The 22,741-nt window shown below is 43.4% G+C and overlaps 9 protein-coding genes across 9 annotated transcripts; 5 read left to right on the forward strand and 4 right to left on the reverse strand.

Moving 5' to 3' along the window:
- Positions 1–260: 260 nt before the first annotated feature.
- Positions 261–1,833, forward strand: O0I10_000082 (uncharacterized protein; the record flags this gene model as incomplete). The annotated part of the gene is made up of 10 exons (XM_058480197.1): positions 261–307; positions 376–486; positions 553–790; positions 857–928; positions 987–1,052; positions 1,112–1,192; positions 1,252–1,364; positions 1,421–1,508; positions 1,567–1,637; positions 1,695–1,833. 10 exons carry the CDS (start codon positions 261–263, stop codon positions 1,831–1,833), a joined length of 1,026 nt encoding a protein of 341 aa, XP_058348720.1.
- A 175-nt stretch (positions 1,834–2,008) lies between these two features.
- O0I10_000083 (uncharacterized protein) lies at positions 2,009–3,497 on the reverse strand (the record flags this gene model as incomplete). The annotated part of the gene is made up of 8 exons (XM_058480198.1): positions 2,009–2,170; positions 2,238–2,363; positions 2,419–2,544; positions 2,610–2,730; positions 2,799–3,059; positions 3,120–3,199; positions 3,275–3,353; positions 3,409–3,497. The coding sequence occupies 8 exons, from the start codon at positions 3,495–3,497 to the stop codon at positions 2,009–2,011; spliced, it is 1,044 nt and encodes a 347-aa protein (XP_058348721.1).
- A 760-nt stretch (positions 3,498–4,257) lies between these two features.
- O0I10_000084 (uncharacterized protein) lies at positions 4,258–5,175 on the forward strand (the record flags this gene model as incomplete). Its single annotated transcript, XM_058480199.1, has 1 exon — positions 4,258–5,175. One exon carries the CDS (start codon positions 4,258–4,260, stop codon positions 5,173–5,175), a length of 918 nt encoding a protein of 305 aa, XP_058348722.1.
- Positions 5,176–5,722: 547 nt separating this feature from the next.
- Positions 5,723–8,638, forward strand: O0I10_000085 (uncharacterized protein; the record flags this gene model as incomplete). Its single annotated transcript, XM_058480200.1, has 7 exons — positions 5,723–6,176; positions 6,237–6,470; positions 6,534–6,596; positions 6,655–6,793; positions 6,856–7,327; positions 7,381–7,789; positions 7,848–8,638. The coding sequence occupies 7 exons, from the start codon at positions 5,723–5,725 to the stop codon at positions 8,636–8,638; spliced, it is 2,562 nt and encodes an 853-aa protein (XP_058348723.1).
- Positions 8,639–9,012: 374 nt separating this feature from the next.
- O0I10_000086 (uncharacterized protein) lies at positions 9,013–9,679 on the reverse strand (the record flags this gene model as incomplete). The annotated part of the gene is made up of 3 exons (XM_058480201.1): positions 9,013–9,267; positions 9,347–9,544; positions 9,620–9,679. The coding sequence occupies 3 exons, from the start codon at positions 9,677–9,679 to the stop codon at positions 9,013–9,015; spliced, it is 513 nt and encodes a 170-aa protein (XP_058348724.1).
- A 411-nt stretch (positions 9,680–10,090) lies between these two features.
- O0I10_000087 (uncharacterized protein) lies at positions 10,091–13,389 on the forward strand (the record flags this gene model as incomplete). Its single annotated transcript, XM_058480202.1, has 15 exons — positions 10,091–10,419; positions 10,481–10,524; positions 10,584–10,660; positions 10,736–11,013; positions 11,071–11,265; positions 11,336–11,356; positions 11,418–11,467; positions 11,526–11,588; positions 11,657–11,692; positions 11,756–12,010; positions 12,100–12,160; positions 12,215–12,287; positions 12,362–12,456; positions 12,513–13,303; positions 13,367–13,389. 15 exons carry the CDS (start codon positions 10,091–10,093, stop codon positions 13,387–13,389), a joined length of 2,391 nt encoding a protein of 796 aa, XP_058348725.1.
- A 2,837-nt stretch (positions 13,390–16,226) lies between these two features.
- Positions 16,227–17,432, forward strand: O0I10_000088 (malate dehydrogenase, NAD-dependent; the record flags this gene model as incomplete). Its single annotated transcript, XM_058480203.1, has 4 exons — positions 16,227–16,363; positions 16,437–16,516; positions 16,594–16,801; positions 16,877–17,432. The coding sequence occupies 4 exons, from the start codon at positions 16,227–16,229 to the stop codon at positions 17,430–17,432; spliced, it is 981 nt and encodes a 326-aa protein (XP_058348726.1).
- A 53-nt stretch (positions 17,433–17,485) lies between these two features.
- O0I10_000089 (uncharacterized protein) lies at positions 17,486–18,801 on the reverse strand (the record flags this gene model as incomplete). Its single annotated transcript, XM_058480204.1, has 6 exons — positions 17,486–17,639; positions 17,693–17,808; positions 17,901–18,078; positions 18,132–18,293; positions 18,376–18,569; positions 18,694–18,801. The coding sequence occupies 6 exons, from the start codon at positions 18,799–18,801 to the stop codon at positions 17,486–17,488; spliced, it is 912 nt and encodes a 303-aa protein (XP_058348727.1).
- A 1,193-nt stretch (positions 18,802–19,994) lies between these two features.
- Positions 19,995–22,151, reverse strand: O0I10_000090 (uncharacterized protein; the record flags this gene model as incomplete). The annotated part of the gene is made up of 4 exons (XM_058480205.1): positions 19,995–20,938; positions 21,003–21,181; positions 21,336–21,666; positions 21,815–22,151. 4 exons carry the CDS (start codon positions 22,149–22,151, stop codon positions 19,995–19,997), a joined length of 1,791 nt encoding a protein of 596 aa, XP_058348728.1.
- Positions 22,152–22,741: the final 590 nt, after the last annotated feature.

Raw genomic sequence — 22,741 nt, forward strand, 5'->3', positions numbered from 1 at the left:
GAGATTGTTGTCATGGCAACTTTGGATCATTAAAGAAGCAGCATGTTTATCCGATACAACAGCATTACTAGTAATCAAAACAGCTGGCTCATTATCCTCATCCATGGCAAATGGGGGACTTTTTTTTGTATTCATTGTTTATTGGCAAATGATCATTCTAATCCAGCTATGTGATGCTGCTCATCGGTTGTTCTTTTCCGATTACGTCCCTATAAAGTAATCAGGTTTGACTTGCCCTGATATTTCACTCTCTCTTTTTCATGTCGGCACCAATCGCTCGTCGTCAACTCATTCGCGCTTGCGCTAGGTATGGAAACCTGACTAGATGGGATCCGCTCTTAGTCATCGTATACTGATTTCGCTATTATCGTACAGGGTGAGCCCTTTGCAAACCGCCAACTCTCGCGCAGCAGGTACCAGTGCGATCGCCTTTCCCTTGCGATCTCGAGCTTTCGTTCAGCCATACTCTCCACTTTTATTGCAAAGGTACGTGTGGCATACAGAGTTTAGTGGTTAAAAAGGAGCAGTTTGTAAACGTATGCTATATTGTAGATCCTTCACTGTCAGCTCTTATCGCTTATCCAATGGATCCTCTTCACCTTCAACCACGGAGCAAATTCAAGAGAAACCCAAAGGCCGCATAGCACAGCTTTATGAGAAATCGAAGGCGCTGATTGGATTCTACAAGGACGGTCTTAAGCTTTTGTGGGCGAATCAAAAGGAAGCCAAGGCACTCAAGCAAAAAGTAGAGGAACAAGGATATGTATTGAATCGTGCCGAATTTCAGTTGGTAGGTTATACATTGATGATGAGACCTGTGCTTGTGCAGTAATGGGCTGATGGATGAGGTGAATAGATCCATAGATCTCAAAAGGACATGCTCAAGCTTATCCCATTTGGATTGATTTTCCTTATCTTGCCTGAATCTGTGAGTATATACTTTATGACATGTGATAAGCTCTTTATTCATCTGTTGGTGTTGGTAGATTCCCCTTTGGGTCATCTTTGTTCCTAGCATTATACCTAGTACATGCTTACAAGAAGTTCAAATCGTAAGTTGCTTGCTTTGTTATTGATGAAGAGGACATGATCTCACTACTTTTAATAATAGTCCAAGCAACGTAAAAAGCTGGATGATGCACGTCAAATCATGTCCAAGAATGTCCTTGCTGCTTCCGAAAGGATCCCTGGAGTAAGTCATTGTCATGGCTGCTGTATCTGACAACTTGTTATTGATGATGACAATGATAGCTTTCAGTGCAAGATTTCTTGAAGCCACGAAGTTTTGAAAAGTTTGCCAAGCACTACAATTATGATTTCGAGCTCGCCCAAATCCATAAAAAGAACCTTTCGGCTTACTGCAGGTAAGGAACGAACGATGCAGTTGAATGATCCTAGTGGATTTTAACATAGTGTATAGATTTATGGGTCTTCGTGGATGGGGTACCAAGTCAATGCTTGAGCAGCGTTTGACTACTCATATGGACTACCTCTTGAAGGATGACAAGGTAAGCATAAAAGGTCGAATAGAGACACCAGAAGGCTAAAATACAACCCTACACACAGTTGATCGCACAAGAAGGTATCGAATCGCTTTCGTTGTCAGATTTACAACAAGCCGTGGAGGAGCGTGGAATGTAAGTGTGTTGATAGCGTTACAAAAGGTATGGCATCTCTAATGCGTCGGCCTTTAGGAGATCCATTGATACAGATGAAGAACAACTTCAACGACGACTTGAATATTGGATCAAGATGCACTTGAATGAGCCACCTATTGCCCCTGGACTTTTGATCTTTAGCAGGATGTTCCTTTTGAATGCCAACTATAAATGAATCGAGTGACAACAATAGAGCTGTAAACATAGATCCCCCCTCCTTCATAGAATAACTAGTATTAAACTTTTTTATGGCACCTTGAAAATGATTGATTGGTATTTTAATGCTGGTTCATAGCTACATACGTGAAATACATTTACAGAATGTCGTTGTTGTTGAATACAAGGGTGCTTTATTTGGCCAAGATAGAAGCTATGCCAGTCATAAGACGCAATAATTGAAGATGTTCATCGGCTCCTTGGACAAGGCGGATATCAGCAGTTCCCAGTAAATCTGAGATCTCGGTTTTTTGGGCAGTGTTGATCGTTTCAGACTTCATAATCTCCTCGTGCAACTACAAAGAAAAGGAAAAAACGTTGAGGGCTTCATTGTTCTCATGATATTGACCACCATTTCCATACCTGATAAACCACAATATCTGCTGCATAGCCTTGGTTGATGACATTTAATGCCGCATCCTGGATTTCATTGTCGTTATTCGTTTCACAAGATTGCAATAATTTGGCAAGATCGTCATCCGGTACAATCTATATCCCAACAATGAGTCCACCGTACGCTTCAACAATGCAATGTACTACTTACTCCTGCCAACTCGCTCATGGTATTTGGTTTGATGGTTTCCCCTTGATGCAAGGAAGATGCTGATTGCAAATAAGTGATTGCTCTACGTAAATCGCCATTGGAGACCTTGATCAACACATCCATAGTCTATGTATAATATCCAGACATATTAGTACACCTCCTTTATGGACATCACAAATAGATAAACTTACACCCCGAGCCAAATCAACGCCTTCCTTTGTGCAGATTTCTGTCAAGCGCTTATTCACGTCGTCCACGGGTAATGATTTGAATCGGAACTTTGCGCAACGAGATGTGATGGGTTCAATGATTCTGATGAAAAAGGACCCTCCTTGTAAGTGACCCAACAGACCACCTTGTACTTTCATCATTGCTCTTACCTGCTAACATAGTTGCAAATGATACAGAAGCGGGTGGTTTTTGAGTAGGTTTCCATAGTACGTCTCAGGGCTGATTGAGCATCCTTGGTCATTGAATCGGCTTCATCCAAGATAACGAGCTTATAGGGAGGGCAAGGATAACCAGCAACGGTCTTGGTAACAGTGATACGTGAAAATGTCTTGACCTTTTCTCGGATAACTTGAATACCACGTTCATCTGATGCATTTAATTCCAATACACGTGAAGCGAATAGAGATGGACTTTGAAGAGATACAACATTGGTTAAAGAGAGCTTTGCATAGGTATCCCTCGTCACTTACCCAAAGAGTTCACGTGCAAGTGCCAAAACAGTGGATGTTTTACCAGTGCCGGGAGGTCCATAAAAGAGCAAATGAGGAAGCTATTGTGTGGATGATATGATAGCACTTGTCAGTGGTATGTCGATATGTATGTGTCCAAGCCCAAATCCACATACGTTCTCTGAAGTCAATGCCTTTTGCAACACGCGCACCACTTGTTCCTGCGAAGAAATGTCGTTCATTGACTTTGGTCGACTGTTTCTAAAGCATGAGATAACCCTTCATGGCAGATCTGAAAATAAAAGCTTACTATTTCTCGACCCATGGTTTGGATTCTTCCAAGACTTGGTCTTTGGCACTGCGATTGGTGGTTGATCGTGCTTGGAAAAAGTTATTCATTGTAGGTTGTGGAGGTGGTGGTGGGTCGTGTCGTTTCGGGTGGAGAAAAGTAAAGAAATAGGGCGCGTAGCACGCGTTTTAAGCGGGGCCAACGAAACGAAGCTTCAGGGTGGAGAGTCACGGATGCTCACAAAAGATCATATACACAGGTCAATAGCCATTCATCGCATACATGTAATCGATGTCCTTTATTATATAATCCAATCCTAGTAACTACAAATGATAGTAGATAGGTGCACCTTTTATTAGAGCTATGTTATGAAAGCATCTATGGCGATATCTACTAATTTGCCTTGCATTGCTGCTCATGCTGATGATGGTGTACTAGGCCATGCTATACATGGTACTACCATTACCCAAGCGACTTGTAGAATTACAACATCTACCAAAGAAACCTTCTTCTCGAGCCAACATTATGAAAAAGAGCAGCATTGAGTTACCGATGCCTATGCATTTCGGATGTTTTCTTCTTCAAAATGGTCCCGTCTTATCATCCCTTGTATCCTTCTTTCCTATAATCTGATATCAATGTATGTCTTATATATGCCATGTACCAAACATCATGCTTACTGATTGATCACCATGTGCTTTTGTGGAATGAGATTAGCCCGCTCCAAAACCCAGCCAGGGCTGTCGTGCCTCTTTATCAATGTTGTTTTTCACGCGCTGCATAGCCCGTTCCACCTGCCAACGCACCTTTTTACGCAGCTATACCACGGCCCCGCCCAGTAATGTCGTTGCTGATGAAGTACGCAAAGTAATGAGACGAGTTCCTCAACCGGTTGTCGTCGTTACAACCTCGAATGGTGGAGGAGGAGGAGCCACTGAATCAATTCAACGTCGAGGTGTCACTGTATCTTCATTCACACCCATATGTCTACATCCGGAACCACTTGTTTCATTCTGTGTACGCATCCCCTCACGAGCGTCTGATCTATTGCATGCCTCTGGTGGTATGGTTGTCAATATCTTGTCCCACGAACAAATGCAGCAGTCAGTAGCATTCTCGTCGCCCAACAAAGCCGACCAATTCAAGGATATCCCTTTCTATGACGATCCATCCACAGGATTACCCGTTCTCATGGGAACGCTTGGTTCAATGCAATGCAAACTTCTCAAAGTATTGGAGCTTGGAGATCATGAATTATGGATTACGCGTGTTACCAAGGTGGATCATGGTGTCGGTAGCAAACTCGGTCGACGAGAGGAAGCTCAACCCCTTTTGTATTATGATCGCATGTATCGAAGCGTGGGTGAGCAAGTATTCATGAAGGAATTTGAAGACTCTATGGATCCTCGCTTATGGACACATCGTGCTCATGTTCGTATGGCTTGGAATTATTTAAAGGAGCTTGGCAAGGATACCGCTACACCCGTCATCAAGGAAACCATTCGTCGCCACTTTGAAATGAACCCATCCAAACGTCAAAGCTATCACGAAACAATCACCTCCTTCTACATCCATCTTGTCAACCTTGCAATCGAATCGCCAGACAACAAGTTGCAGGATCAGGATGACTTTTTCGAGTTCATGGAACGGTATCCCATATTAACAGATCAGAATGCCATATACAAGTATTACTCGCCCAAGATGCTAAAGTCTCAAGATGCTCGTTCACAATTTCTTCCACCTGATCTCCAACCGTTGCCATCCAAGTTACCAGTAGAGAAATCATAAATAGACATGTACTTAGTTAGAAGAATACATAGCAGACTCAATGATATTATAAATGTTGTGTGTTTGTTATCCCTGTAATTTTTTGTGGTGGCTTCTTTGTGATCCAAAAGCATTCTGATAGTAGCATACAGTCATTTCATGCATACAAAGAAAGAAAAGGAAGCGTGGGAAGAGGCTTGTGTAACATGTAATGCTATGACAATGAATGTGATACATGGTTTGTGCATTACTGCTTTCATTATAACGCAAACTCAATTACGGACTATGTACGTATACTTGAGGCGTGTGCTTTTCTTAATGAAACGAAAGCATTGTGTGCTCATTCAATAGATGCATAACGTCCAAAAAGATTGCGTGTTGGGTGGTATCTCCTTGCACATGGTAACCAAGACGCCCCGAATACATGCGTGTGGATGGTTGGTTGGTGACACGATATCCGTTTACTCGGCTTCAAATTTGATTACCTAATTTGATTCTGTTTTCAATATCGTGTGTGTGTGCACAGTGCAACAACGACTCAGGCTTCTTTTCCCTTGCTTCATTTCCAATGGCGATGGAAGACGACGACCAACGGCGTGGTAATGCGTCCGAGCAGACACCTCTTTTATCCCACCATGAACCTGCAACACGCTCGCGTTCACGACTCCATTTATTGCCCAATCAGAGAAAGCGTGCAGCATTCGTCTACCTTTTCACCTTTGGCTTCATTGCTCTCCTTGCATTGGCCGTTCATGGCGTTCGAGTGGCACTTCCTGAAGCATTATCAGACCGGTCAGCTCAAGCAAAGGATGGCTTTGCCGGCATGCACGCGTTTGAAACCTACTTGAGTCGCTTTACTGAACCACACCCTGTGAACTCTCGAGAAAACATTGCTATGAAGGCATGGCTCGACTCTCTCGCATTCGATTTCCAAAAGGAAGGCCAAAAAACAGGCGTCCAGGTGGATGTGGTAACCAAGGATGGCATTGTGGTGGCAAACGAGAATGTATGGTTCGCCAAGAGTAAGTTGAAAATAGGACGAGGACAATTGGATATGACTCTAACTAATATCGTGTTTAAAGGTGAACAATGGATTATGGAATCAAGAAACCTGATTGTACGCCTACGTGGTCAACTTGATACGGATGAAGCAGTATTGATCAATGCGCACTATGACAGCGTCCCTACAGCTCCTGGAGTAACCGATAATGGTATGGGTGTATCAGTGGCCTTGGAACTCTTGAGATACTTCATTCAGCATCCTCCTCGTCATTCAATCATTTTCCTTATCAACAATGCCGAAGAAGGAGGATTGGGTAAGTCATCATGCCTTGGTACTAAAGTTGACATGTACTAACAGCATTATCTTCATTATCTAGTTGGTGCCAAGCAGTTCACGAAGCATCCTTGGTTTCCCACAGTGAAGATGTTTATTAATCTTGGTATGGCTTTTGTGATCATGTGAATGACAAAGGAAAGTGACTGATACAAGAGTAATAGAGGGAGCTGGAGCTGGAGGACGTGCAATGATTTTCCGTTGTAGCAGTATGCAAGCAATAAAGCATGTAGCAGCACATGCTCCATTAGCGCATGCAACACCCCTTGGCAATGATATGTTCAAACTTGGGTTAATCAAAAGGTAATAAGGGTGTACATTTGTCATTCGTGTGGATGGTAGCTAATGTGCTCCCAATATCATAGTGATACCGATTATACAATCTTCACACAACAAGGTGTCCCTGGTGTTGACATTGCATTCTATGCACCTCGTTCTCATTACCATACGCCACGTGACAACCTCGACAACACATCACCAAAGTCAGTCCAACACATGGGTGATGTCACTTTGGAAGCTCTCAAGGCAATCGACAAAGATGATTCCATTTTCACTGAACAGCATGAATCAAAGATGGTGTACTATGACGTCGTAGGCCGCTTTATGCTTGCATATGGATTTGCCACCCAACGCAATATCAACATCCTTATCTTGGTTGTTGCTCCATTGATCGCTCTCGTATGGACATGGATTATCGCTGGTCCCTCCAAAGGCCGCATACTCGGTCAACGAATGGCGATTGTGGCACAAGGATTCTTTGCTACTATCATTGGTTTTCTATTCACGGTGATCTTTGTGGGTATTGCAGCAACGGCATTATTCAATATCAATACTATGGTATGTAGGCGATGGATCATCTTTCTCGAAAATACTAACAATAACGATGATAGGTCACGTATGGAAATGCCATCTCAGTGTCCATGTACCTCTTCCTCGCTGCTGTTCTTGGTTTGATCACATCCCAAATTCTTTGCACCAAACCTGAATTTATGCGAAAGACCTTGTCATCACCAGAATCAAGCTTTTATGGTGTTATTGCGTTTTGGTGGATCATGGTGATATTGAGCGTATACGCATCCTCTAATCAAGTGGCCGTCATGTACTTTTCCATCTTTATCTTGGCAAGCAATGTCGTTGCTGTGGCCCTTTACAATGCCATGCCGGTCCAGAGCCTTTTAAGAATGCCTCTTGTGTTCCTGACTCAAATCTTGGTGCCTTTTGTGATCCTTATTGATCAAAACTACTTGTTGATGGATACCATGCGTCATGCGACGGTGGATGGAACCCCAGAAGCTGCAGGTAAGTGGGATAGATGTAGGAACACGTCTCCTTTATTAAACGTGGTCTATTATTATAGTATATGGATTGATGTCCTTGCCAATCGTCCTCATGGTGATTCACCTTCAGCCTTGGATCCATATCGCTGGTCGTAAGCGATCTGCAGCCATCAGCATGACTACTATCTTTGTCCTGGTGTTTGCTGTTTGCTGTGTCCTCAAGCCTTTCAATGATGGCTGGTCACCAAACAAGATGTTGTACAGGGAAGAATACAATGCAACTTCAGGATTGTCAACTGTGAGCATGACAGCAGCTTGGGGCGTTGCACAAGCCTTGAAGAAAACGCTTCCTGCCAATGAATCTCAATCACTCTCCTGCAACGTGTTCAATACATATCAAACGCAATGCAAGTACCAAACCAGCCTTGTGCCTATTTATGCCGACAACCAAGACGAGATCCAAGTATCAAAGATCGAGACTTCATGCGACGATGATAATGTGTGTCGCCTTGATACGGTGTTTACAGCCAAAAACAGCATCTTGTGTCGCTTACGCTTGGATACGGATGATGAGAAGGATGGCAAATTTATCAAAGGATTTGCACATGGCGTGGAGACGCCACATGACAAGACACTTGGAGCTTTAGTCGCCTACAACCTAGAGTATGGGCAGCCTTTCCATATGGGTGTGGAATACAAAAAGACCGGCAATGCAACAATGAGCGCGACCATTGGCTGCTACTACGATGAATGGACCAAGGGGGAGATACCAGCATTCAAATACTTACTCGATCATTTGAGCAAGGATACCACCGTTTTGATCCGAGGACAGGGCTTAGCTACCGTCAATTATCAGCGTATTACCTTGTAACCTTGTTTGGATATAAAAACCATGTTGAATGACGCACATGCAATACCATTTCCACGTGATTGATAAGCTTTGTGGTAGTTTTACTTTGGCAACAAGATCACATGACTTGTCACCTTTGTTTGCAGAGTTCCATTATGAGACATACATATATTATTATGGGTATTGGGTTTTCCTACAACATGGAAAGTTTGAGTTCTCACAAGGATCACACATACACAAATACATGCTGCGCCCATGTGACACAAAGTCCATAGTCACTCTCAATGTTAATGCCAAGCTACGTGTAACTTGTATGTGCAACGTCAGATCGTTCATGCATCAAAGCGTTGTTTTTATGTACAAGGGTTTGGGGAAAGTGATTTTTTCTTGGGTTCCTAATCAACTATGGCATTATCGAGGTTATGAACATTACGAGCATGCTGCAGTTCTTCATTATCGAGTTCTTGACTAACAGCAATCTTGGGAGGTTCACCCGACCACATCGCCTTGGTGATACGCCATATTTGAACAGGCACTGAAGCGCCTTTCAGGGTTTGATGTACAGTCTCACCTTCAACATAGATGAGGGAAATGCGTGGATCATCAGCACTGCCATCATGAACACCATCATGCAAATCGCCAAACCAAGCCTATGAGCAACGTTGAATATGAATGATGATGATGAAAACGTTACCACGCGGGGTGGGGTGAGAAAAGTTTCAGACATACCTTAAGGTCTGGGGTGTACAGCTGCTTGATTTTGTTTCGGTCATTGATGACTTTTGCTTTACCCGAAATACTTGCCCATTCTGCTGTGGCAGGATTGTTGAAGGCTAGATTTACATTGGGGTCATGATCTAGTTCTTTGAACTTTTGAGTTTGATTATTAGCAAAGAACCAGAGATCGGCTGGTGTTTCTGGATCAGGCTAAAGCCATCGATAATGGGGGGAAAGAATCAGTCCAAGAAATGGATAGAGGGTCACACAAAAATAGTGATTTACCGGGCACGGTGCCATCGCTCGACTGACAAGACGACCTGAGTCAGCACATCGAGTGGTCATCATGCAACAGCGTTGGCTATGGATGAGATGATACAAGTCATGGATTTTAACTTCTGTTGTGGATTGTTCGTCTTTGTTTTTATCGTGAGCTGGATCCATTATGTGTTGGAATGAAATGAGAAAGAGATGTAAATGATACAATCAATGCAACACCCCCGTCATTTTTATTTTTGTTGTGGTGGTTGGTGTGGGTCGGGACCACAGTGGATAATGGGATCCACATGCCTTATTTGGATAAGCGCTTGTCATTATCGGAGCATTGGGCTGATCGACGAACACCTTCTCACTTTACTGCGCTCTCAATTAAATCAAATCTTGGGCTTGGCCCATCCACCCCCCTTTTTTCTTCTTCTTTCTTTCTTCCACAACAATACCCTTTTTCTCCCTTCACACTCATTTTGTATATCAAGAATGCGTCGAGGTACTGTAAGACGAGGTCCCACTATGCGTGGACGAGGTGGTTACCGCCCTCCCATTGGTCGCACACGTCAAGAAGACGAAGAGGAATTCATGGCTCTCAATGGCCCCGATGACGATGTCGAGATGGAACAGATTGAATTCAGCGACAATCGTAAAAGCCTTGGTGATCGTCCCACGTATCAACACGGAGAAGAGACTTTTGGCGACGTGATATCGCATCCAGTCGAACAATTTCAGGCACATCGTGAAAGGCGAAAGACATACTTGAAAGAGTTGGAAGCATGGAAATCATCATCTCCTGAAGAACATGCAAAGGAAATGTAAGTAGTAATAGTCATATGGCCGGCATTTCCCTAATAGGTGTGATCCTTCTTCGATTAGGCCACCACCACCAATGCCTGAACCTGACACCGAATATGTGATTGGTATGTGATGATGGGGAATAAGGAGCTTGAAGGCAAATGTTGATGTTTCAATATGGTAGTTGTCCATTTTCGGCAGTTGCGAGGCAACCAGAGTTTTGCACTGGCCCATGATAAGGCGGATGAATTTGCTAGTTTGGTAAGCTATCATTGATGTCTATATTACACTTCCCCCCTAGCACATCATAGAACCTAATGCAATATAATAATTTAGCTGCGGTTGACTCCACAAGAACGAATCAAGTTTAATGGTGTGCATGACACTGACGGCCTAACCGCTTTCCTATACAAGTGCAAACGCGACTTTTCAATCAAGATCCATCACCACAAATCGGATCATTTTGAACCCACACATCACGATTTATCTCAACTTGAACACAATCCCAACAACCGCACCATCGAATTCAATGAAAACGTTTATGTGGAGTTTAAGCCTCGTATACACCATAATGAGCACCTTCCAGTCGAAGCTACACGTAGACCCTTCTTTCAGTAAGCATCGATGGATCATGCTATATAGTAACTCGATCTTATTATTGTTCTTTTCAGACATCCAGAGCCTGATCTCAGTGCTGATATCGGTCAAGAAAAGGCAGCATCTTGGTTGGAGCTCTTTTATGACTTGTTTTACGTCGCTACCTTGACTGAATTCACCCACAGCCATGTTATCAAAGATTGGACATCACTGGGAACATATGCACAATGGTTCGTTATCACCTGGTGGGCATGGACAGCAAGTTCATTGTAAGTAAGAAGCTACTTTATTGTGTGAAGGATACCTAAATCTCACGTCATACGCATTAATCGTATATAGATACACCGCTCGATTTGACACGTAAGCTGACAATCACAACACGAAAATCCATGAGACACAAGTCATTAAATGATGATGATAGGGATGATGTCGTACACCACATTTGGAAATTAATTGAAATGTGTGCTGTCAGTAAGTGTGTAACATAGCTCCCATCCATCGACAGCGGTCTTACATTTTTGTCTTCAAGTCTCCATGGCAGGTACTGCTCAACACTTTTTGACATCCGCAGCTTATGTTTATGGCTATATCGGTGAGATAACTTGATACTATATGCATGCATGGGACGCTATTATTGATGGATGGATGATCTTTTATTAGCACTCAAGGCTGTATTGGTGTTTGAATATTCAATCGGTAAGTTCTTTGAAAACGGAAGAATAGCTTGATTCCAAACCTAATTTGGCAACTTGTCACAAGTGCTGGTGGTTGCTCTTCTTGCAAGATCAAAATCACGCATTGCATTGTCCTTTTATGTTGGTGCCAACCTCATCTCGATCACGCTGTGGGCTTCTTCCCTAGCCATCCTCGACCAAGGCATCCATCGTGTACTATGGTATTTGGGTATCCTGACAGAGGTCTTGGTGAACGTTATTAGCCGTGGTGATAAGACACTTTCATGGGCTGCTAGCAATCTTGCCGAACGTTTGGGTTTGCTCACACTGATTGTTCTGGGTAAGTTATATGACGATGGCACCCCCTTGTGTATGATGGGCTAGATGCGCTTGGAATGATGAAGATCCTCATCGGAGTATTATTCATAGGCGAAAACCTGATGGGGTTAGTTGGATTGGTCGCCGCATCGGGCCTGGACATTATGATCATGTAAGTATATGGAAACTGCCAAGAGGTGCTATGTTATTCATAATGGTCATGCAGGGCACCCAACTGGATGGCGGTAGTCATCATCTTTGGATTCTTTTTTATGTACTTTGAGGATTTCACCAAAGAGGTGAGTAGCCCTTTGTTGTCACGTAAAACCAAAGGAGCAAAGGTATTCACTTTTTTTGTTGCGTGAATGTTTAGGTTTTCTTGCAAAGCAAACACCACCAGATTTGGGTTTATCTTCATTTCCCCCTGCATCTTTGCCAGGTTGCTTTTGGTATTGCATTGATCAACACGTAAGTAATGAATGGATCGTTTATTTTGATTTAGCTTACACTAATCCAACTTTTAGTCTCAAGGTATACCGTTCACAGCTTATAGAAGATGGTGTTCTACATGAAGAAGAACCTGCAGCTGAAGGAGCAGCAAGTGGTGAACATGGAGCTGAGCCAGCTGCAAGCGGTGAACATGGAGCTGAACCTGCAGCATCAGGATCCAGCAGTGAACATGGAGCAGAGCCAGCAGCTGCATCGGAATCTTCGAGTGGCGAGGCACAACCCAATGAGAGTAGCAGTAGTGGATCAAGTACAGAGAGTGCTCACAAGCTGGCAAAGCGTGCATTGGATTCTGTTTATCCCGACGCAATTGATGATACCCATTTCTCAACACCATCCGTGCATACAACTGTTTCGGTGAAGCCTGCTGGATCATTAGGTGCATTGCATGAAACCGGTTATGTCACCATGTTCAAGTATGCATTGAGCACAGCAGCGTTCACAGCACTACAAGCTATTGAAATGACTTCGTCAACATCTGGTGATAGCAACGATATGATGGATGCACATGCAAACAGCACACATCATCTTGTGCGGAGAGCTGGGGCTGAAGAGCTCAAGGTGGACTTTTCAGACGATGAGAAGAACTTCATTTACAAAACATTCCTGATCATGGGAGGGTTGATCCTTATTCTGAACTCGCTCATCAAATTCATCAATACCAAGCTTAAAGACATTTACGGCATCGTCATCATTGGATCACGGATTCTTAACGCAATCGTCCTGTGGAGCATGTGTGCACTTCCCTTTTCTCAGCTACATGCTATTGTTCTTTTGGCAGTCATGATGGGATCTTTGATCCTGCAAGGTAAGCCTTTCAAACATACATACGACGAGAGCCTTGTATTAACTTGTATATTTCACTCTATAGCCATTGTTGATTTGCTGGATTAATCTCCATCTTTATTGCATCTTGTATTCCCATTACTACGTATCTCTCATTTTGTTCTTTGTACGTTTTAAATCATATACTTTCCTCCCCCATCTTCTCTTCTTCATCTTTGTCATTATCGAAGAAAGTGAATACATTTGTTGTTTTCTGCATATAGTTTGAAAGAACAGCTTCGAATATACGTCATACACACCTATCAAAAGATATGAATGAACGTTGAGCCTAGTATGTAATCAAGGTGACCCACTGTAAAGATGACTGTATTTTCTAAGGTACTTACTTAAGAAACCATTCCATACACCTAATTGTTGTAGGTGGCCCTTAATGTTGGTGATGGAGCTACTACGTACATCATGCACATCTCTACCAATAAGATTGACCCTTACAGCGTCCTGCTTTCTCAGCTTTGTTACGCAAACGAGTCCTTCTGCACGGCTCTAATATGAGTGAGGCGATTGACAACGAGCAGAGGCCACCCTTCATATAGCATCACGTCACGCTTACAGCCTAGCAAAAACATCAAGACAGTCATATCTCAAGAATTTACAATCAAACGTGGGGATCTTTAATAGAGCAACATGCTCGGCGGGGTGAAGCGTACCTTGTGTGCAAGTTTCATGTTCATCGTGGGCAATCCCAGATTTCGCGATGTCGCCACCAGCCAAAAAAATTTTTCGTCGTCGTCAAAAAAAAATTCAAGAGGTCGATCCACTTTGGCTCATGGCGACATGGCGAAATCTGGGGTTGCCCATGATGGACTTCATAGTTTGACACAAGATCGTTTTCACCCCGCCGAGCAAGATTGTTCGATTAAAGACCCCACGTCTGATTGTAAAGTTTAGAGTTACAGGGACCTTTATGTTGTGTGCATGATGCTATATGAAGGGTGGTCTTTGTTCATTGTGAAGTAGCTTGATCCTGGCAGAGCAAAAGATGCAGAGGGTCGTGTTTGTGTAACGGAGCTGAGAAACCAGGAAGGATCAATGCATGATAGATACACAGACGTAATTTCCAGTTCATGTATTGCCACTTCCTCCCATTCTCTATTGTTACCCAATCCAATGCATGTGAACGATTGTCCTGCTCCAGACCTACACTTCCATCATTCAACTTTCTTGATCCAAGGGGATTTGACTGAGCTGCGGTCAAACAAAGAAACATCATCCAATTTTAGAAAAATTAATGCCATGGTTACTTATAAACTGCCAGCTAGCAGCCACTTCCTCCCATTCTCCATTGTTGCCCAACCCAATGCATGTGAACGCTTCTCCTGCTCCAGCCCAGCATGCCCATCATTGAACTTTCTTGATCCGAGGGTATTTGACTGAAAAACGCTCAAACACAGAAACATCATCCAATATCAGAAGAATCAAATTGGTAAGTTAATGTAAACTGCCACTTGATAGCCCATTCCTTCCATTCACCTTTGTTGTCCAATTCAATGCACACGAACGATTGTCCTGCTCCAGCTCAGCATGGCCATCATTCAACTTTCTTGATCCGAGAGAGTTTGACTGAACAACGCTCAAACAAAGAAAGCTCATCCAACAACAGAAGCATCAAGTTAATTTCCACTTCTTCCACTCCCAGCTTCTCTCCTCTTCTTCTTCCCATTCTCAACTGTTGCTCCATTCAAGTATACAACTACCGGCGAACGATCGTCCTGCTTCAACCCATCATGTCAATCCTACAACTCGCTTGATCCGATTGTCTTTGACTGAATGACAAGTTCATGGCGTGTACACAGCCTTCCTGTCACTCTTCTACAACACACGAATCTCTTGACACAACAAACGCTCTTGCACATCTCTCTTCCACGATCAAGCGTAACAGCATTCATTCCAGCAGCTGCTATTAGCGAAGTCTCTACTCTATCCTCTCAAAAAGCGTTCTTCCCTTGCAGCAGCTTGCCTTACAGCCTTGTTCACGTGACAGCAAATAGCCATTGTATAGAGGCAGCTTTATTTACGTGTAGCAACTTGCTTCAATACATACAACTTCTTATGGATATGGATATGGATATGTTTGGGTATTGGCTTGGTACAAGAGATGGGGGAATTGGGATCTATTCGACGCGTGGAAAAGGAACCTTTGTTCTTACGTCTCCATTGTCACCTTGACCATTTGCTTGATGCGATCACCCTGAACGATTGATGCATCCAATCATCGTACATACTTTGCACACTATCTCATGGCAACCACTATCATCATCCTTTGTGCAACCTGTCAACCATGCACAATCAGCATCATCCATCTCGATGATTTAACACGCCTTGCAAACAATTCCCTGACACACGCCAAGAGCCATCTTACGTTTATCCATTCAGTTTTACACAATGAATACAAAAAGGATGCAACTTCTCGGATTGTGTATTTCCCATTGAAGCAATTTGTTGTACCTCTCGATCTATCCTTGATGAATGATGTTGAATTGAAGGATTACTTTAAGCGAGTACGGGATTGTGTTGACCCAATCACTGATAAGAGAAGAGACCTTCCATATTCATGAGTTGGCCCCATCATCTGTGGGTGTTTGATGCATTGTATTATAGAAAGATTCATGGCGGATTGGAAGAGTACATCCATGTGTAAAACGCTGTGATAAAGGATGTTGTCAATAAGATAGTAAGACGCGTTCTTCATTTTATGATTTAGATTTTGTAAGATAGTTCATAAGGCAGGAGATATCATATGCAAGTGCGCAGGTGGGTTGTCAAATGACAAAGAGGTCAACTTCACGTGTGGTTGGATGCTGAGTTTTGACCGAGGGGGATGGTTTTAAAGCGATCAAATGCGGGGGACACATGAAAATCACATCTTCTGTTTCTTCTTTGTCATCATGGTTAAAGTCTGTGTATGTGGTGCCGCTGGCGGTATTGGTCAACCTCTCTCGTTGCTGTTGAAGCAATCCGAGAGAATCACTCATCTCTCCCTCTACGATATCGTCAACACTCCCGGTGTTGCTGCTGACCTTAGGTATATATAACAAACACTTTATTAGTGTGTATGTAGGATAGCACATTGATCATATCGCGTATTCTCTCTATAGCCATATCAACACCAAGTCCACAGTTACCGGCCATGTTGGTCCTGAGCAACTCAAGGATGCTATTCAGGATGCTGCAGTTGGTAAGTGAGAAGAGGAGTGACTCATGGGGTTGTAGCGCATCGTCAAGAGAGATTGCTCATTGCCATGTTTGTTGCAGTTGTGATTCCTGCTGGTGTACCTCGCAAGCCTGGTATGACTCGTGACGATTTGTTCAAGATCAACGCTGGTATTGTGCGTGACCTTGCTACTGCTGCTGCCAAGTACGCACCCAAGGCTTTCATGTGTATCATTTCCAACCCTGTCAATTCCACTGTTCCTATTGTTGCCGAAGTCTTCAAAAAGCACAATGTCTATGATCCTCGCAGGTAAAGAATGGGGGAAAGGTGGGGTAGATAGCTGCTGTGCAAGAAGCTTTTGACTAATGCAAATGCCCAAAAAAGAATCTTTGGTGTCACAACTCTTGATATTGTCCGTGCCTCGACATTTGTCTCTGAGCTCATTGGTGATGAACCTAGCAAGTTGCAGGTGCCTGTTGTTGGTGGTCATAGCGGTGTTACCATTTTGCCTTTGCTCTCTCAAGTCACCAACAAGTTGTCTCAAGATCAAATTGAAAAGGTCACCCATCGTATCCAATTTGGTGGTGATGAAGTTGTCAAGGCTAAGAATGGTGCTGGCAGTGCTACTCTTTCCATGGCTTTTGCTGGTGCTCGCTTCGCTCTTGCCGTGATTGACGCTGCTTTTGCTGGCAAGGATATTGTTGAATGCACATACATTAACTTGGAAGCCGATCAAAACGGTGCTAAGGCTGTCAAGGATTTGGTTGGTGATGTGCCATACTTTTCCGTCCCTGTCAAGCTCGGCAAGAATGGTGTTGAACGTGTTTTGCCTATTGGTTCCATCTCCCCCTACGAAAAGCAATTGTTCACCAAGGCTGCTTCCGAGCTCAAGGGCAACATTGCCAAGGGCACTAACTTCGTTGCCGATTCCAAGTTGTAGATTTCCCTTTCCCTTATCATTTAAACAAAGCTTGCTTTCTTTTTTACTTTTTTTTATTGCCTGATTGTTCCATTCATCTTTCCATTTATATCCCCACCATCTGTAATTGTCGGGCTATTGTTGTTGCTATTCAACGACATGTTGCTTGTTGCTTGTGTGAGTGATTGTACGGCGCTTGGACTACTGCGTAAGCCATATAGGTATCCTCTGTAATGGATGATGAGTATACAGCAAATTCATGATGATAAATGGGCACTCACAGATATTTCTGATCATCGATTCGATCGTCAAAGAACATTTGTCGCATCTTGAAGAAGGTTGTGCATGTCAAAAGACTGTCGCTTCCCGCTTGATGCTGAGGACCCACTCTGGCCACCTACAACTCAACCACTGATGAATATTTCCGATAGACCATCCCCATTCATTGCTAAGGGCCCACCAACCCCTTTCCATGTTCTTCTCACATACCTGTAAATCATCAGCAATATCTTGCAATCCACCCTTGAGATTCTTGCAGCTCCTCATTAAATATTTGATATCATATATACAGGGAAAATAAAGTCGTAGAATTTCAAAGAACTCGGTCTCATCCGCTGGCATTGGGGAACACGTCAACAACTTGAGAAGATATCCAAAATCGTATCCACTATCATAGAGACTGTTAGTCCTGATACCCACAATCCCAAAAAACCAATGTACCTGTGAAAAGAGATCCACTTGACATCCTCCAAAAGCACAAAGCCTGAACTGATCAACAGCTCACCAAAGTGCTCTACATCAATACCATGCTCCTCATGCTTCTTGAAATCGATTCCTGATTTGGTCAACAGCTCGATTGAATCTTGGGCGTACATGTCTTCACTATAGTATCCTGTGTGTGAGAAGAGAGAGATCATCTTGCGTATACGCGCCTGCTATTTGCATATAGATCCATCCCACTTACGACAAGCTAAACTTGAAGTTGAATTGCCAAGTACAAATGTTGCGTGGAAGATTGCCGTGTTCATCCGCAAAGGTGATACCAAGTTGAATGATCTTTAGCACGTCGACATTGCAGCGTAAGGTCTGGTAGTGGTAATCGGAGGAAGTTCGAAAAGTGCCAATAGGCCGAGCGACGACACCTGGGAATTCAGTATCCTACAAGATAGAAAAAGGACAAAAGTGTTGATCGGTAGGGAAGCTGAAAGTGTATGAGAGAAGGGGTGGTGGGGGTATGCATAGTGACAATGAGCAAAGGACAAAAGATTGACAAGCAGCCTACCATGGCTAGATAGGGATACTCTTCCACCAAATCGCGTAGGTGTGCCATCTCCTCTTCAAGGTTTTCAGACCAAACTTCTTTAATGTAGGCTGAGTCGTTGGCATGCATCAATTGAACGGTGATAAAAGACGGGTGAACAAGAAGTATGCAAAGGGAGGTCGGAATACAAGAGATAAAAGAGGTTTCCCAAAAGAGATCCCTGAAGGTCACGCTATTTTCCTGGATCAGACATTGCCTTTTTCCCTTCTTTCAATTACACAATGATCTCTGCTCATAGTTCATTAAGGATCCATCGTGATCAATTAATAAATATCCATATGATGCTTGCACTTGTAATTGCTAAGAGACGTGCGTGAATCATCATAGTGATCTTCTGTAATGCGAAGGTACATGAGTATCCAGTGCTCTCAAAGCGAGATCTACCCCTTATCCACTAAAAACTATATTTACCACGTGCATATACCAAAAAGTGCCATCCTATTATCGATGCAATTACGTACCATCACCACGTTCGAATCGACGATCCCATTTCCGATATGAGATAGTAAGCCATGTATACGTCATTTGCCACTGATATTGCCATGTCTACGCTGAAACATCTATCATAGCTTGCCAAGGTACCGTGTATACCCACAACTTGCATATTATTATTCCCCGATATAATCGCTCCGAATCAGTCGGTTCTCGACAGCTCTTTACCTACTAGAAAATTGTTTATGTCACTAGGACTTACCAATAGGCATTGATCTTACCATTTGTGCTTATTATAATGACCTATGACAGAACGACGAAGGTGTCAAATTGAGGTGGTAGAATTTTGACATGATGCTGGCCTCTCATTCCCGCCTGACAATCAAATGCAATCCAACAATGAAAATGAAAATGAGAAACTCTGGAAACGAGTCGAGGGGTTGTGCGTGTGTTTCAAACCACAAAATTAACACCCCGACGGCTGTACGGCTAAGGCTGTATGTTGCCGAATCTTGCTACTTTGACAGCTCTGCCCAAAGGTGATCCAATAGAGTATTGTGGTAGCTGTATAGCCGACATCACGCATTGAGTCATCATCGTCACGAGAATAGACACGTTGGATTAAGGAATGCAACATTACCACGCACTTTGCCTGCGTCATTCGATTATTTTGTATACGTAGAGATAGCTGCTAACTCTATGTTGCCATCCCTCAAAGTACATTGGATATTGACTCAAGAACACTAGCAGCCCCCTTTCCATAATTTCATGATACATGATATAATTACAATAAAATGCTCTATCGAAACAAAGAAAAACTACTACTATAATCACAAAAGGATGTATGCACCAAACGAGAACAACAAAGCCATAGTTGTTGCTGAGAATGGATGGATGGATGAAGCTGACGAATCTGCACCACCACCACCAGGGGTGACATTGCCATTGTTGCCAGCATCAACGCCAGGGTTCGATGATGATGAGCCTGCGGCACCATCACCCATCTTACCTTGGGTGTAAGGTTCAAGTGCAGGAAGGCCTTCGTCAGCATCAGTGATATTGAGCTGTTGAGTAACAGCTGCCGAACGCTTCGTGATGAATTCAAGCAAGCCAACAATGTCTTTGGTGGTATTCTTCATGTTTGTTTCAAAGTCTTCAAGCGTCCATTGTCGGGCATCACCCGGTGATTTAGCAGGAATGGCTCTATCCCAAGCAATGTCTTCGCGTAACATTTCGATCCATGCATTCAATCGGGGTTCAATAATGCTGGGCTTGAAAAAGCGCTTGACCACAGTGGTGAGAATTTCATTCATGGTTGCTTCGTTGCCGTGTAACACTTGATCCTGCAAGGGACGAGACACATTGCCACCTGAGGGACCAAATTGCTGGTATGGCACAGTGATAAGAGAATCATCCTCAATGCCATTACCGAATGTCTCATCGAAATCATACGTGATCAGCGTCCATTGGTTGCTTTGGAGGTCCTGGGTAATGTAGTAATTGCTAGCTTGGTACCAAAAACCATCCCATGATGCTGACAAAAAGTTGAATGCCATATGGATCAATGTATGCTTGGTATCCACAACAGTCTCATTTTGCTGAATGCGCTTCATTAAGCCGATCAAGGGTTCCATTTCATTGGTTTTGTTAAGGTCAGCCTTGCCATCATCCTTGGGGTCATACACATCCTTCGAGTACAACGATGGATCATCACCCTTGTACACCAAATCAGCCTCTTCTGTATCACTGAGAGAGTTTCCTTTGTATACAGGGCCTACCTCGAGTATGTTAGTTATATGAAGCGTTCATTGCGTGAGCTTTTTTGGGGGGGGGCTTACCAGTGTATGGGTACGAGTAATTGCCAGCATGGAGCACATCATCAATAAAGTGGGTAGAGGCATCATCGATCATGAGATAAAGGCCGAATGCTTCATTGTTAACGAACAATCGTGCCCAACTGCCGGACAAAGTGGCAGCACCAGATGCGGCAAGACAATCCAATAATAGCTTCTCCCGCCTACCAAAAGAAAAAAATTAGCCTCGAATGGCTATTTTCTTTTTCCTTTCCCACTTGTATTCTGAGCAATATACACATGCAGCTGATCATGGCTACATTGTAGTACAGCATCCAAAAATGGGTAAAAAAATGGAATCACAAGCGGGATACTTACGCAAAGGTAGGATCTGTTTCATGAGCGCGGAATTTAAGGGTCGTTCGGCCAAAGAGTAATTGTTTGTTATCAACGCCGCTTCCAAACTTTTTAACGTTGAGATCGATCTTCCAGGATTGCTTGGCAAACTCTTTGGTGGATTGACCACTCGTCTTGATGCCTGCATTTTGGAATGTATAGACTTGGTTGCTGGTGATGTATGTCATATTGTAGACTTGGATCTTGCCAAAATCGCCCTTGGGATTTTCAAGGTACGCCTTGATGCCGGTATCATTCGCATTGAGGATTACCGTGGCAACCTCATTGGACATGTTCATGCCGGTAAATAGGGCTGTGTATGTGCATAGAGAGAAATGAGTAAGTGACATGTGCCCCAAATGTTTCTTGGCATCATCCAATGGGTTGTTGTATACCACAACAACCTGCATTGCATATGCTCAGACACACAAATAACCAGAAATGTGTCAAACAGCACTCACGTGGATAAACAGGATTGAATGCTTGAGGGAGAGCAGGGACATCGTATATGGTACGTGAGCGATTGAAGAATTCGTTGCCTGTTTGAGAGACGCCTTGGGCTAATTTGCGTGTTGTGGATTCGGCAACTTGTTGGGAGGACCCTGACGATGATTGTAAAACATATTGGTAATGATCAGATGGCGCTGGTGCTGATCCAGAGTATAGGTTAGGGTATTGTGTCGCAGCTAATGCATGAGCTTGACCATCCACCGAAACAGCAACGCTCTGACCATCTCCAGGGAATGCGACAACCGAGTATTTGACATCGGCTGCCGATACCACGGCTGCTGTAGCCATGGCTGTACAAAGGAAGCGGAGCAACATTACTAAATGTTGATGAAGTGTACAGAAAAGAAGAGAAGAAAAATGTTGGAAGATGTGATGCTGTTGAGTGTTAATTGGGAGATGAACCTTTTTTTATACCTTATCCGCTATTTTGTGGCCGACAACACCGAAGTGGAAGAACAGTTGACGCGCGTTCAACCGATACATGCAAAGAAAAAATGACCATTACACACACACGCGCGACATGAATCATTCCCTTTTGGCCCCCACAGCATCAACTCTTGTTTAACGGTTCCCAGATATCTGTTTATGATCAATTTGAATTAAGCATGTGGCGATTAGAACATCAGGAAACATGAATGAAAAGGGGTCGGGGTGGCAAGATATATGGTGAGCTCGCATGAGACCACATGAGGTGGAAACGATCAATGGGAATGGAACCCGGGATAAGTGATATGTATGTCACGCAGGTGGTGTTGTGCAACAACTTTTGCATGTGGGTCCGACAATTTGTCCGGTTGTTGCTATGACGACTTGCTTCGCAAATGCTGAACCGTTGCCATGAAACGATCGTTTTCTTGAAATTCAAGGTTATTGTTGCA

This window comes from Lichtheimia ornata, assembly GCF_029851405.1.
Source record: "Lichtheimia ornata isolate CBS 291.66 chromosome Unknown scaffold00001, whole genome shotgun sequence".
NCBI lineage: Eukaryota > Fungi > Mucoromycota > Mucoromycetes > Mucorales > Lichtheimiaceae > Lichtheimia > Lichtheimia ornata.